Source organism: Talaromyces stipitatus, genomic scaffold (assembly GCF_000003125.1).
Source record: "Talaromyces stipitatus ATCC 10500 scf_1105507295491 genomic scaffold, whole genome shotgun sequence".
NCBI classification, from domain to species: Eukaryota; Fungi; Ascomycota; class Eurotiomycetes; order Eurotiales; family Trichocomaceae; genus Talaromyces; species Talaromyces stipitatus.
In genome coordinates this window covers 872965-888113 of record NW_002990122.1, presented here as the reverse complement: position 1 = coordinate 888113, position 15149 = coordinate 872965, and the positions used below count along the sequence as shown (strand labels likewise).

Here is a 15149-nt window from a genome sequence, read left to right as displayed (position 1 = left end):
GCTCAGACGAATATGGTTTCTGCAGGATATTCTATCAGCGGCCAGTTTGATATGTTGGGAATTGCCGCCAACCTGTGTAACGGTGATTAAATGAAGCAGCTCGTGATCGCAATGTAAATGTGGCTTGGAGTGCTGACATGCTATCACTAAGGATAGTTGCTAGTTCGTGTTGGCCTGCTCGGGCGACCTGGTTTTCTATTGCAATCTTAAGGATAAGGCTGATAGCATAGTATATTGCTATAAGCTCTGCTGCATATACCGACTAGTATTCCATGGAGTCAATGCAGACTTTCCAGTGCTGGATGATGTTGTGATTCTAGTCTAGTGCTACTGCTGTGGCTCCTAGTGCGTTCTATTGGCCTAATGCATCTAAGAAGACTGTGATGCCAGATGCTTTTTGTCTAGCAGATGCTTTATCTTTGGCTTTATCCCAGTCTGGTTTAATGTTAATTTCTACAAATACTAGTGTCTGCTATGGTGGTTGGGGTGTTGGATCAATTATTTCCAGGGCCTAAAGTCAAGTGAGGTTCATTGTCCGCAGGGTCTCTGCTAGAGGGAATCGAAGTCCAGTTCCTATATGTGTGCTCTGTGTTGCTGCTCGGGTCACTACTATATAGCCTGGATGATCCTCTGGAAGGATGATGAGACAGGCAGCTACTATCTAGGCGCATTATTTAAGTCACAAGTTGGTTGGTAGCATATAGGCTTCCACCTCTAGGGCTGCTGTGGATACCATCTTGAAGGCAGAGAGAATGCAGATAAGAGCGGTTCGTTGTACAGTTCCTAGCATTCTCAGGTGCATCTTATCCTTTAATGGGTTGTGCCAGACGGTGGATGCATAATCCACAATTGGTATCACGCATGCTTAGTACAGTTATCTTATCTGCTCTAGGCGGAGATGCCTGAGTCCCCCCAGGGCAATATTTACCTGGGTTGCTTGCTTGACTGCTTCCTGTACATGTTCCTTCCACCGCATCTCCTTATCAAAGATCACGCCTAGAAGCTTTACTATATCGCTTGGCTTGATTAACATCCTATTTATTGTGATCTGTCTGACACCATACTGCCTTTTGGACCTTGTCAGGTGGATTAGTACTGTTTTCTTCACATTAAATGAAGATCCCATCCGTCGGGCCCATGCCTTTGTGGGTGCACTAAGGTGCATATGCGTACGTACGAAGCACTTGAGTCAATCTCAATAGGTGATTCTTGGGTTCTGTGTTCTGTTGTGTCTATCTGTCTTAATGAGGCCCTGACGCGGTCTATATAGTCCTTGCTTGACGAGGTCACGTGTAAACCATACGTGACCTCTCCTTGCTGCATACCAGTGCCAGGCATCTCGATTGCACGAAGCAACCAACACTGATGCGGGGGATATCCTCTTCCTAAATCTTTCTGACATTGTCTTCTGCAGAGTGACCGGCTCGCCACCGAAAATAGTCATCGATAAAAGCTGACGCGCTGCTGTGGTGGTCGACTAGCTAGTCGACCAGGTCTAAATTAAAGAATCCAAATAAGATTAGGGACAGTAGGGATTCCTGTGCCAGACCAGCATCCTTGAGCGGCGAGATCTCCGTCTGAAAATCATCAAAGGAGATGCTAGTGTACCGGCTCTCTATGAAGCTCTAGATCCAGCGTCTAGCTACGGTTGGAATGCCTTTGGCCTGCAAGCAGGCATCAAGGCTTAAATTGTTCACTCCATTGAATGCCCCTTTGAGATCAAATGCCACTAGCGTGATCACCTTTAACCGTAGCCATGCGCGATCAATCGCGTTTGCCAGGGTTAAGAGCGCTCGTTCTGTGTTCCGTCCTGGTCGGCCTCCAAACTGGGTGTCTGGAAGTAGCTTATAGGACTCAGCCCAGAATGACAGTCTGCGAGCCATGACGGCGTCTAGTATCTTCCCCAGGGTATTCAGTAGAGAGATAGGTTGGTATGCTTCTGGTAAACCATAGTCTGGCTTCCTGGACTTCCTCAGCACGATGATGCGCGCTCACTTCCACTGGTCTTCTTGGGCCTTATCTAGGAACTCCTTCCAATGAGCGGCTTTAACCTTCTCGATAGTTCTAATCCATTCTTGTCGTTTCTGACGTATGTCGTTGAAGAGAGATGTGGTATTTGGGTGGCTACTGCCTAGAGTAGCACAGCTGTTCTGCCATCTTCTACGTACTTGGTTTACTATGATCTGTTAGGATTTGAGTTCTGGGGTGAACCATCGTTTCGAGTAGGGTGAGGGCTTCTGTAAAGGGACGTGTCAATCAAGGACTGTCGTTGTCGCTTCAGTCAGTCGGTTAACTTCATAGACGAGGTCTGCGGCGGAGTTTATCTCAGATCCTTGACCGAGCAGCTCCGGCAAGGTTGAGCTGATTTTATCCCAATCAGCTCTATCATATGCTCTCTTGGGTTTTGAGCTTTTGTTGCGTTCTGGTCACAGGTCCCATTCCAAGTATGTTCCGCGATGGTCTGATCCATAGTTGTCCAGATAAATTTGGCATTTGATCAGTTTTGTGGGGTCATTAGTAAGTGTCAAGTCGAGAACTGATGCCTTCCCTGGGAAGCTTGGCGACCAGTATATTGGCGTGCTTGGGGGTACACACTATTGGAGTTGGTATGTCTGAAAGAAGTTAATCAACTCTTCCGCTTGGGAGGTAAAAACATGGTTAACAGGGCGGTAGCTCCATGCCGGATGGAGTCGGTTAAAGTCTCCTGCCAGAATAAGCCTTGTGGATTTGTTAGACTCCCTAGTGTGCTGTTCAATGGTGTTTTTAATCTCTTTTAGTACTGATTTAGCAGGGGTCGTGCTTGTGGCTTGATGTGCATCTAGTGGTAGGATATAAACTGAGAAGATAAGGAACTATATCTCTGCGGTCCATACTTTGATGGCCACCAGATCTGGGTGGTTGCAATCGATTTGGCAGTGAGAGGAGGTCGAGATTCTCTTATTCACATAAAGAAGGCTGCGGAATCAGGTGGACTCGTCAGTATTTAGGTATGTTGGTCGATAGAGTCGCCAAGCACTATGGTTAACGTAGGTGCGATATGTGGTGATCGATGGTTCCTAGATTAATAGTAGATCCAGGCTCTGGCTCTAGTGATCGTTAATGAGGGCTTCCATTCCTGCCCTGGATTTCCAGATGTTCAACTGTAGCAGACGTAGTGTTGATGACATTATTGTGAGGAATTCGGGTTAAGAGGTGCTTGGCATCTTTTATGTCCAGTAGAATGTTCCCCATTGCAGTTTGCACACCCTAGCCTTATTCCTAGAGGGCAGTTGTGTTGCTTATGTTGGCCACTACAGTGGCTGCATTTCACTTGTTCCTTGCATGATCAAGCTAGATGGCCAAACTTCTGGCAGTGGTGGTATCTCTTTAGTTCAACTTTGTAGAGTTCCACACTTCCAATGTATCTTTGTCTAACTAGGAGGCCATTACTAATGATTAATTCTGCTGCCTCCGGTGTATTCAGCCAGATGCCCATCGATGCAGACTTTCCCAGCGGCCTATCCTTCTTCTTTAGCCATGCAATATCGTCGATTTCAAATCCCTTCTCAGCCAGGTCATTCTCTTCCATAATCTTCTCAATTCCTTTTTTCTTTTCCTTGTCCAAGTCAAAGTCTTCTATTGGCACTCAGTGAACTACAATACTGAATCAGGGTTTCACCAGCTTGGTTTCATTCCCCAGTTCTTCTAGCCATTCAGTGTTGTTCCGGGCTGTTTCAGCTGACTGAGCATCTCTAAATCTAATTACATAACCTGTCTTAGTGGTGCTAATACCTACTACCTGTACCTCTTTGGTGGGTTCTGTGATTGATAGGGCTATTTTTATATGTTTATTTGCAGCATCAGTAGGCAGGGATCTAGTGAAATTGTCCTTGTTATTTCCATTATTATCAGCTGCTTTGGCCGTGCAGTACTGATTCGGACGTAGTTCAGTTCTTTCTGGGGTCATAGGATTATGTTGATCGTTGATGAGCTGATTTTGGGGGTTACTGCAGCCCATAGTTTTAGGGGTAGGTTTGTAGTTGCCTAATTCTCAATCTGGATGCGTAGCTCTTGAATCTCCTCCTGCAATTTTACATTTTGTTCTCTCAGGGTGATTTACTCTGTTTTGATTTCATGGATTTCTGCCCTTGCTAACTTAATTATGTTGGTCTGTTGGGTAATGACTTTCTTTAGGCTGCTGATGAGGCTCGCGACCGTCTGGTATATAATTCTTTTGCCATCGTCCAATGATGGAAACTCAACCACTGGGGCTCGTAGGGTTTCTGCTTGGTGGTTCTGTCTCCGACCCGGGGCTGTTGGGATGGCCTCATTCCGTGCAGAGTTTTCCGGCGTCTGCGGACCGCCTTCGGGTACTGTTGGATTGTACGTGACAATCTCAAGCGGTTTATCTCAACGTATCAAATTATGTATGCAAGAGTATGGAATCCTTGATTCTTGTTCTCCTTCTAAGTACAGTAAAGGTGGAAGATATCTTTTACCCCCTATTCGGTGGATCAGTGTGTGACTCGCTCTTATTGGCTGACAAATCTCATCTGTCTGATTGGCTGGATCAGCTTAGCTAATCCAACAGGTACTGCCATCGGGCCGTTTCTAGCTCCTGTTCAGCTTCACCACCTCGATCACGGTTTTGGTCGTATTCAGTCTTTCACAGAAATGGCTTCAGTTGCTGGAATACAGTCGTTTGCATAATCCGTACAGTACAGTCGCAACAGAAATCTCCTTCCCGATTGGAAACAGACATTTGTTTTCGAACCCTAATGCCAAGAGCACTAATCCGTAAATAGACTGGTTACGGGTCATCTTGGCATATGTACAGAGAACAGTTGGTTCCTTTGAAAACACGCTAGCTATATACCGGTAGACTGTACTTGGCGTTAGGGTTTGAAAATGATGTGTATATGCAATTCGGAAGGAGATTTCTGGTGCGACTGTATCTATATTTCTTCTACAGTAATTCCAGCATGGCGAAAATGGCCTTCTACACTCTTTGTTCTCGCACCCACCGTGTCCACACGCCATTCCAGGAAATTATCAAATCCTTAATCCGGATCTTCTTCATAAACCTTCCAATTGCGCCTAATAAAGGCTTTTAATTCCGCAAACATCTCTTTAATAGGATTTAGGTCCGGAGAGTAAGGAGGCAGGTATAACAACTTCACTCCAAAATCGCTACACATCTGCTCCAAGCGCTTGGAGTGATGAAACGACGCATAGTCCATCACAAGCACAGATTTATGCTCAGGCCACCGTCCACAGCGATAGAGTAACTGTTCAATAAAGTCCTCGAATACCGAAGTATCAGTAGCTCATTGGAAGATACGTGAGAGAACAACGCCGTCCTGAGCATATGCCGGCAGGGTCTGATAACGCTGTTCGCGGCGAAACCGAGAGACTAGCACGGGTGTTACACCAACAGGACACCAAGCTGTACGTCTAAATCCAGCTCACTTATCGCGCCCTAACTCATCAACATAGACAAGATGATATGAACGAAAATCTGATAGATTGTGGAGATAATAATCCCGCAAATCTTTATTACGCTGTTTCGCAATCCGACGGGCCACTACTACCACTGTTCCTCGATAATGTAGCCGTATCATGTGCACATTATCTGTATACGGAGTGCTTAATCTTGAATCGCTCCCTCTCACGAGCGAAGCGAGAAAAGACGCACTCGTGCGAATAGTGTACAAAATAATGTACGTAAGTTATCTCAGCATACTCACTCTCCCACGAAGAGCCCTGTCCCAAACAACAGTATGAGGCCAGCATAACAGCACCTGACACGATACCATATAGATACCGGATGAGTGTGATCAGATGACCGATTAATAAAATAGTAATCGGATGGTATTGCGTAGTTAGAAAAAACTGGTTGGAAGGGGGTTCTACATCCATACGGTATCTTAGTCTCGGGAAATGAAGGAAAATTCAAGATATTTGCAGTTGAGAAATCTAAAGTAAGAATTCGAGCGAATCCTCAGAGATTTTGCAGGCATGTGCATTTTCCTAACTAGGAATATATGTAGTAGTAATTCCATTCTATACTGTACCGACTATTTAGTATTTACGTGTTTCGCGTAAGTGCTAGGCTGGTTTGCCTTTATCGATTACATGCTCCCGAGCAAGCATCGGTTCTTCAGAAAAATTGTGGTTATTTTGAGACTGAGGCCTCCGGTTTTCCTGCAAGAATGAGCACTGGCTTCTTTCCTGACAATGTTATTAAGTGCATACTCTCTTGTCTTAGAAACCTCGAGGACCTCTTCAAATGCGCTTTATTGAACAAGAAGTTCTATGAAATCTATCGCAAAAACGAATTGTCGTTAATACAAGGGACTCTGTTTTGCATGAATCCTCCTGCATGGGAATTGAGAGAGATGACTCCGCCCTGGAAGAACGTTTTAGATATGATAAAGGACCCCGAAAGACCGAGACCTAAATACACTCCCAGTTCATACCTGCAGTGTTATGGTCGTGACGTATTGGTTTTAGCACAGCTCAAAATTCAAGTGCTACGCCGTTGCCATTCAATTTTGAGGCCGGAGACGATTAGTGGCTTGGAAAATCCCAATGATGACATCCGTGCAACTGAGGTTGACCGAGCCTTTTGGCGTATTTGGACTTTTTGTCGAATTTTTGGGTGTGGAAAGGACCGCCACGCCGAAATCGGTAGACAGATTAGTTGGTTGAAAGGCGGAGCTGAAGAGAGCGAACAACATATGGCTCTTTTCAACATAGAGGAACCCTTGTTTGATCCTGGGACAGCATTCGGAAAGGGAAATGGCGACGGCCTTAGTCTTTCTGACTTATTAGATATGAACGAAATCTGGGTTTGTCTGCAAAAAATGCTTAGGGAAGCACTTGATCCATTATCGAATAAGGATATGTTGAAGAAGATATTAAGTCCGAATTTGTTGAATGAAATTAGTTTAGCGGAGACGGGCACACGGAAAACACATAATACAAGTCTATATAACTTTGTCGAGGAGTGGTTATACTATATAATGACATTAGGGCCATACGTCCTGACATGCCTGGTTTCGACAAGATCACCGAATGAGGCTCTTCGGACGGTTGAATATTTGGGGCTAACGAAATGGGATCCTCCTGCACAAGATGATACGCGGCAGGTCTTCTTTGGACAAGCCATGACTAGATTCTTCGAATATTATTTATCTAAAGGGTAATTCTAGATGATACTGCGATGTGAAAAACTACTACATATATTGTCGTATGCCTTTTATTTTGGACAATTAATCAGGACGTGAATGACAATAATTTTTACTTAAGAGGCCCTAGACCGCAAAACAAAAAGAGTGATATCGTACATTCAGACAATATACTGTATGCTTTGTTGAATGTGACAGCTTTGCAGAAAGAGATCACGCTTTGGGCGGGGTGAATTGATGGCAAGGCTGAACTGCTGAAGAAACTTCTTCTCTTCTTATGTTGAACACTATTATCATTTCTCTTGTTCAAGCATTCCTCTGAAATGGAGTGCGTCTCGCAAAGATCTGGGATCCATCAAAACAGAATATGTTGTCGCAAAAGCCTTTCTCTGAAAAGAGCATAAAAGCCTGAATATAGATATGGTAATGATACTGTAACAACGTTTACACACCAGGTGAGATAGGGAAGCACAACGTGGTGATCGCTCAGCTACCAAAGGGGGAATATGCTATCGCGGCTGCAGCCAGTGTCGCATGAGATATGGCATGCAGCTTCCTGACATCAGGTTTGACCTTACGGTTGGCATCGATGGTGGTGCACCCAGCAAAAAGCATGATATTTGGCTCGGCGATGTTGTGGTAGGAGCACATACAATGGAAAGGATGGTTTATTCCAGCATGACTTTCGAAAAACCATACAAGATCAGGAATTCCGAATCACAGGTTTTTTAGATTAACCTTCAGGCCTGCTTCGTGCCGCAATGGGTGACATTGACGCTGAATATGAAATGAAAGGTCACAAGCTTGAGGAAGCAGTAAGCAACACTCTTGAAAGATGGCCAAAGCTGCGAGAGAAATACAAGCACCGGACCCAACTAGCGATCGATTATACCACACACATGTTATCCATCCTTCCGAGGAAATGAGTTGTGAAGCAGTCTGTGGAGATGACGACTCCAAGTTGATCGTGTGGCCTGAACGAAGCGATGAGAATCAGCTAGCGATCCATTCTGGCTTGATTACGACTGCGAACCAGCTGATGAAGGATGCTTTAGTTCGAGACAGGTTTTCTGCTGAGAGGGATGTTCTCTGCTTCGAAATGGAAGCAGCAGGGCAATGAACCACTTCCCGTGCCTCGTGATATGGGGTATCTGTGACTACTCGGACTCACATAAGAATAAGGAACGGCAAGGATATGCTTCAATGGCTGCTGTTTATGCGAAAGACCTCTCTCGCATTCCGCCAAATAAGGTTGAAGCGGAGAAGAGGATTAATGATATAACCTCTTCGGGTTAGTCTCTAGCGAGTCCTGCAGATTCACATTCTCTTATTAATAAGATTTATAGTTGAGAAGAATATAAGGATGTACATAATGTTGCTCAGAAGACAAATGCTACAATTGAGATCCTTGATACATGTAGCGACCGAAGGCGTAAGGAATTAATTGCACAGCTACTGTATGCAAAAGGCTCCACATCCGAGTCCTTTCATAAGGATGGCAAATTAGGAGCCAGCCTCTTTTTCAAACGAGGCGAGGCTGATCGGGGTAGTGTGGCCTTTGTTTTTTACCACGATTTGTACCTAGCTCTTAGAAAAGATTCCGTTGTTGATAACACACATTGAATTAGCAACTGATGCAGATCTCAATTTATTTAACAAGGCCATGGGAGAGCAATTTGAGAAGCTTATCTGTCAACCTCTGTCACAGATTCCGCATCAACTCCCCACGGTCTCTCAACTTATCGTGATTGATGCTTTAGATGAATGTGTGCAGGACGGAGACACTTTGCTTCGGCTTTTATCAGAAAAGAGAGGTAAATGATCACCAAGCTTGTGAATATTCATTACGAGTAGACCAGAGCAGCAAATCCGATCTGGATTCAAGGATGTGCCGGAGGAAGTGCTCAACCATATGGAGCTTCATGAGATAGCGCAAAGTATTATCAGACGCGACATTAACACTTTCCTAGAATACCGGTTTGCGCAAGTCCAGGAGAAATATGCAAAAGATGGCCGGCCACTTCCATCTGGTTGGCCTGGCTAAGAGGCGACGTCAGCTTGGCTATTCCGCTATTTATTTTTGAAGACGAAGCATTTTCAAATCGTATAGGCCAGCTAAAGGAGGTCCGTCAGTATCAAACTATGAAAAGTGACCCTTAAATGGATAAGATGGATGCTATTTACTCTCCAATTCTGAACCAGCTGATCCATGGACGTCCAGAAAAGGCACAGAAATCACTGGTGGAGCGGTTTCGATGCATTGTAGGCACAATTGTTCACCTAGCAGAGCCTCTTTCACTGTTATCTATAGCATCTTTGTTTAATATCGATAGCCAGGAGATTGAGGGGCAGCTCTCGTTTCTCCATTCCGTCCTTGATGTGCCATTGTCTGTGGATTCTCCGATCAGGATATTGTACCTCTCATTCCTCGTCGATCCTGACAAACGTCACAGAAACTCATTTTGGGTGGATGAGATGGACACTCACAAGATGGTCATGGCCAAATGCCTTGAATGAATGCCTTCATAGGGGAGTCTTCACGAAAATATATGCAATCTTCCAGACTATGGGACACTACAGGTTAAAATCGATAGTAGAATCATAACCAACTACCTAACATCAGACATGCAATATGCTTGCCGCTTCTGGCTATAGAAAGAGAGTCAGGTGTGCATCAATATTATTCAATCCATGTATTCTTACAGACCACTTTTTATATTGACTGGAATCATTGGGTCTTTTAGGACGGATTCCAGAAAGCATTGGCATGTTTACCTTCACATTTGCCTAGATAGTAGTAGCTATCAAGAAATCTACTATGTACTTGTTAAAACACACCTTAGCCTGTGTGAGTCAATTCCGGCTCACGTGCTTGATCTAGTGGTTTTAGCTGACCCTATTCTAACACATTCATTCATTCATAGTACTGCTGACTTCTTGGTTTTGTTTGTACTTTTTTTGTTACTTTTCAGTCATATAGGGATTACAGAAATAGTGTTGTATTTTTCTAGTCAATACAGAGTAACTTGCACTTATTTCCTTAGGTAAAGAGACTTCAGGTTATTCCTTAGTCTCGGGTATTACATGATCTTGTGGAATAGAAACATGCTCAAAATTTTCCCGGTTCAACGGTAGTAAGCATGTGATAGAATTGAAAAATCATACGCCAAACTAGCTTTCTTTCGACGATTTGAAAGATCCGCGGTCCGTCACGGTAAGCTTTAAAAGACACGGACACTCCACCTGCAGCAATTAAATACTCTGCCGTAGCAGCAAACTCGTCCGGCAGTTCGTTTGTTATATCTACGTTAATGAGCAGGTAATCTAGAGGTGTTGAAGGGGGTAGGGATGTATCGTCGTCGTCTAAAGCGTTGACTTCGGCTCCCATCGCTAACAACAATTTCATGGCATCAAGTGAGGCGTTCTCAGCCGCATAGGTGAGAGGAGTCCGGCCCCACATATCACGGTCATGTACTGATGCACCATTTTGAATCAAGTAGCGCAAGAGATCAATGCAATTGGCCATTGCAGTGTAATGCACAAAAGATCTTTGGTACTTATCTAGAGCATCAAATGTGAATGTCTCTACCAAATTTTTCTCAAGAAATGTCACTAAATCATTGTTTGTGTTGGTTTGTGGAAGCAATCGAGATGCCTCACTCCAACGCACTGAGCCGCAGGGCATCACGTGACCTCGTCTAGGATAGAGGGATGTAAGACCGCGTCGGGGCGTGAGTTAGATAGCTAAAAATACACACATTTGAACCCATACAGAATTGCAGTACCTGCTAACCATTCATGTACGTACGTACATTAACGTGTACACGTGCTTTATGCACCCACAGTTTGCTTGTATTTCGTTTAAATTTTTCATAACCGCAAATGACTGCTTGATGATCCTTTCCTTAATTGTGGGAGTCACCATTTTGAATGTTTGACTGCGACTGTATTAGACATAAACGTGAAGTCTGAGGCAAGTGATATTTCAGTCAATGGAATTCTGAACGATCTAAGAAAAGGTTTTCAAAGATTACGTTGTCTGTTTCATTACAAATCAAGGTAGTAACCGTCTTCATCTGTGCAGTGGCAAGCAACATCTCATAATAATCCATTGCGACATGGCTTAGTGCCTGCCTAGCGCAAGAATCCTTGCCAGAGCGTCTCAGATAACAAACAGTTACGAATACTATTTCTTAAGTTTGACGCATTTAGCTCAATGCCCACTGGGCTCACTGAACTTATTTCTACGTCTTTTTTGTTGTTTTCTTTGGTGTTTCTACTAGCCAAGTGCTCTGATATCTTGCGATTTTACCTAGATCTAGCTTCACAATACAATCGTATTTCCCCAAGAGTGGCTTTGTTGGCTTCTCATAGATATCCTTTAGTACATCGAGACATTGAGTGATTGTACTAGAGTAGGGTCTTAGCTTCCATCGCGACAGATATGGGAGAAATGAAAATAATTAATGGCCGATATTACAATTGATCATATTATCTTGGGAATCTCATCTCACACCATCTCATCCTCGCTATATACTACCATACTAGACCATTAAACCATTTAGTATGCGCGCAGCTTTTTGGTCTAGTTGGTTCCCACATATTATATGCAGATCTCAACTTGGCGAGTTGGTGTGTTTTGTGTATGGAGTACCGCCCCCAAGACGGAAATGCCAGAATTCATTAACACTGCTTAGATTTGTCTTCAGAGAAGGAACTCATCATGTGTACTGTCCTTCCAATCCTCTCATTTCGTGATGTGACCCAATATTCAAAGAGGGGTTTCCTATGAACTACAAATTAAAGTATTTGGCCATAGACGAGGCCCCGTGAACGGGTCGACAATTGAGTAATCGGGTTATTTTTGGCTGACACTGTGTTGATGTAATACCAATCTTTCCCGCAGTACATGATATTTGTTAGCTTAGCACCATCCCAGATTAGGGTACATATCGAGTCTCCTCTATCCCATCATAGAATTCACTAGATGTACCTTTAAGGGTTGCTACGTTTTACTATTTACTGCTTTTCGTATCTAATTAGAAATGCGTCTTTTGATGTACTGTAGGATCCTGTGAGATTAGGAAAATGGATTATCACTTCCATTATGTGATCGCTCAAATCATGAGAAGCAGATAATCCTGCCAGGACAAAGACAGAACGTTGGTGCCGTCATGTGGGTTTGCAAATGTATTGGTTGAAAACATTCCACTAGATATGTAATAGTCTGTATGTTGCGCATGCATGAATGATCACCTGACTCTGTGGCAGCACTAACTATACTCCGGGATTACTTCCCCGGTAATCGCTCTCGTAAACAGCAGAGTAGACTACAAAGAAACTACTCCGTAGTAAAATCTAAAGATTCGACAAGCTATCATTGACCTAGCAGGTGCGCGAGTTGTTATGTTAGTAGGCGCGGCTGTATACGATAGTGCGATTCTCAAAATATACAACCGCTATTCGTGTGACAACGGCCAAGCTCAATGTATTGATCTAGCTAAGAAGACGTACATGAGGTGCTCATACACGAGAAAAATAAGCATGGGAAAGAAGGGGAAAAGAAGAAGTAGAAATCCATCTCGCTAGAGGCATGATTTGCAGCATACGGTTTCCCAATGTCTCTTGATTCCGATAAGTGAATCGTGTCCTTTGAAATCAAGCATATATCTGATTCTCGTAGAACTGTGAACTTATTTACAAAGTTAAATTTCTTTCTCAAGCTTATGTAGCCTTCTAGCAGTGCCATACATATATCCATACTCCGATTTTTTTGCTCGTGTTCCTATCCCTTTCTGCCCACGTCTTTTTTGCCAGGCAGGATCAAATCAACAAGTAAACCGGTCTTTACCATATCCTTGTAGAGGCTTGAAAACTTCCCTCTATTGTACATCCGAATCCAAGCGGCGACCTCGATATCCTTTTATAGATTAGCAAACAAGCGAAAACAAAAGGAAAAAGGGATGGGACTGGCTCTGTGTACTTACTTGCAAAAACATACCAGCCAACTGAAGCTTCTCGTCTTGTGTCAATTTCTCTATGATATCTGGAGTACACACTGATGTTCCCGAAGCTATGATATTGTATATACTACTAATGACCTTTTGGTCAATATCTGATCCCCTCTTCACCTGTCTCTTGATATCGTCAGCGTCTTTCTCGGGAAGAACACTTTCATAAGATGCTCGCATTAGTGTCTATAACTATGGTTAGTGGAGAGTTCCTAGGTTAGGAGGTGTAAAATTGTTTATGCTTACAATAAAAAACTGCAATCCTTTTTCGGCGATCGCCTTTTCTGCTGCGTTCAAATCGTGATCATTTTCCTTAGGGGGTTGTGATGATTCCTGATTCAATATGCCACTGAAAGAGCTGGGATTTCCATCGATCAGGTATCGAAAATCAAACTCGTCAATAGGAAAGGTTGAATCATGCTCAAAGAGATTTTGAGTATTTCCAGTAGCAGTGTTTCCAGAATTTTGAGAATTTTGAGAATCTCGAGGAACTCCAGGACCACCAGGACTTGCAGAATTCGGAAAACCTGCAAGGCCAAAATTCCGAACAAAATCCCGAGCGCTCCCAGGATTTTCAGGATTTTCAGGATTTTGAGAATCTGGAGGAACTCCAGGACCACCAGGACTTGCAGAATTCGGAAAATATATGTATCCCTCGTTAGCCATAGCTGGTTTTGTGGAAAAAGAGAGTCACTTTGTAAACTAGACTTTTCATCTCTTTCTATGTCTATAACCGACTAATATATCTTTCTAGACCGCTGAAAGAAAAAGGTACTGTGCCGCAGTAAGCTCAGACCAAAGACAATGATCAACACTGTATGTCCCAGAACAATGATCCACTATGAATGTGCACGATACTGTACCACACAGGAACTAGAGCCTTGACGTCGCTAATATGTCTGGTTTAGTGAGTAGATTAGCGTACTTTCTCGTAATTTCATAGGGCATTCTCACGTAAGCTATTCCTGGCTCCATGTATGCAACTCCTTAAGATATTTGGATCAAAAGGATATCCGACTCACTCGTCAGCTGGCGAGAAGTCTGGAAAGCCTGGGCTACTGAATTACAGATTAACCGTGGTTTAGTGCGAAACAACAATTATAATTGGTGGTTGATGCGGATAGTATGAGCAGTTCAAGCTCGACTCCCGATCTAGGCAAATCGACGTTATCCAGTCTGTTTTCGCTGCTGCTGTATCAGACATAACACGATCCATTATTGGCAGACGGATTGGCACAATGGGGTCAAGTAATTAGAGGAGTATCTACCTAAATAGGTAATACATAGTTAAATGAGATGTGGCCAGACCTTTGCCACTATTTTGTTGGATGTAACATAGAGCGGCTGAACCTTTGTGTTGGTACTTGATTAATACTAACATTGTGTATCATACTATCATTACAATGCCCGTCAACTAGGCTGGCATTGTAGGTAAACCCTTACGGACCAAAGGGAAGTGGGGCCATCATAAAGGTCCTTTTTAGTGCTGCCATTTGAAAGTTTATTTGGTGCATATTACGAGAGCCTCTATCCACAACCACAGTCTAACGGTTTCATCTCTAACAGCAACGTTGTGGCCAAAGAGCGCATTTCCCCCAATGGAAATGGGCGCGATTGATAAACCTACCGCGTTAAAGTGAAAGTTTGTCGAACCCTTACGTCACTTAAACGACCCCTACACGTACGATCTGTTCAATCAGGTACACTGCTTGTTCAATCGATATATTATTACATAGTTCTCAAGGCCTGATTACTCAGGCAGCCGCGGGTGTACATACGTGTAAGCAAGCTCCCCCCAAACAAGCCCACGTATGTGCTTGAGAGAGCCATGTCAGTAGACGAACCCCTAATCAAGTCAGCTAGTAAGCCCTAGATTATACTATTGTAGCTCGAGGGTTATATGGAATTGCGTAGTTGATTGCTGCATGAACTCCCTTCATCCGTCAGGGTTCGAACATGATTTTGCTAG

General features: G+C 43.6%; 6 protein-coding genes across 6 annotated transcripts, besides 5 other annotated features; 2 read left to right on the top strand and 4 right to left on the bottom strand.

Moving 5' to 3' along the window:
- Positions 1-34: 34 nt before the first annotated feature.
- Positions 35-1883, bottom strand: TSTA_110390 (uncharacterized protein; the record flags this gene model as incomplete). Its single annotated transcript, XM_002488570.1, has 5 exons — positions 35-262; positions 929-1154; positions 1178-1362; positions 1491-1625; positions 1647-1883. The coding sequence occupies 5 exons, from the start codon at positions 1881-1883 to the stop codon at positions 35-37; spliced, it is 1011 nt and encodes a 336-aa protein (XP_002488615.1).
- Positions 122-1141: a mobile genetic element.
- Positions 1389-2006: a mobile genetic element.
- Positions 1956-3065: a mobile genetic element.
- A 260-nt stretch (positions 3066-3325) lies between these two features.
- TSTA_110380 (uncharacterized protein) lies at positions 3326-4800 on the bottom strand (the record flags this gene model as incomplete). The annotated part of the gene is made up of 4 exons (XM_002488569.1): positions 3326-3595; positions 3659-3986; positions 4100-4388; positions 4740-4800. 4 exons carry the CDS (start codon positions 4798-4800, stop codon positions 3326-3328), a joined length of 948 nt encoding a protein of 315 aa, XP_002488614.1.
- Positions 4801-4937: 137 nt separating this feature from the next.
- Positions 4938-5591: a mobile genetic element.
- Positions 5070-5336: a mobile genetic element.
- A 600-nt stretch (positions 5592-6191) lies between the features above and the next one.
- TSTA_110370 (uncharacterized protein) lies at positions 6192-7187 on the top strand (the record flags this gene model as incomplete). The annotated part of the gene is made up of 2 exons (XM_002488568.1): positions 6192-6226; positions 6248-7187. 2 exons carry the CDS (start codon positions 6192-6194, stop codon positions 7185-7187), a joined length of 975 nt encoding a protein of 324 aa, XP_002488613.1.
- A 1185-nt stretch (positions 7188-8372) lies between these two features.
- Positions 8373-9213, top strand: TSTA_110360 (uncharacterized protein; the record flags this gene model as incomplete). Its single annotated transcript, XM_002488567.1, has 4 exons — positions 8373-8460; positions 8524-8729; positions 8755-8983; positions 9029-9213. 4 exons carry the CDS (start codon positions 8373-8375, stop codon positions 9211-9213), a joined length of 708 nt encoding a protein of 235 aa, XP_002488612.1.
- A 1065-nt stretch (positions 9214-10278) lies between these two features.
- TSTA_110350 (Ankyrin repeat protein) lies at positions 10279-11094 on the bottom strand (the record flags this gene model as incomplete). The annotated part of the gene is made up of 2 exons (XM_002488566.1): positions 10279-10867; positions 10982-11094. The coding sequence occupies 2 exons, from the start codon at positions 11092-11094 to the stop codon at positions 10279-10281; spliced, it is 702 nt and encodes a 233-aa protein (XP_002488611.1).
- A 1860-nt stretch (positions 11095-12954) lies between these two features.
- TSTA_110340 (uncharacterized protein) lies at positions 12955-13846 on the bottom strand (the record flags this gene model as incomplete). Its single annotated transcript, XM_002488565.1, has 3 exons — positions 12955-13089; positions 13157-13366; positions 13427-13846. 3 exons carry the CDS (start codon positions 13844-13846, stop codon positions 12955-12957), a joined length of 765 nt encoding a protein of 254 aa, XP_002488610.1.
- Between the last annotated feature and the right edge of the window lie 1303 nt (positions 13847-15149).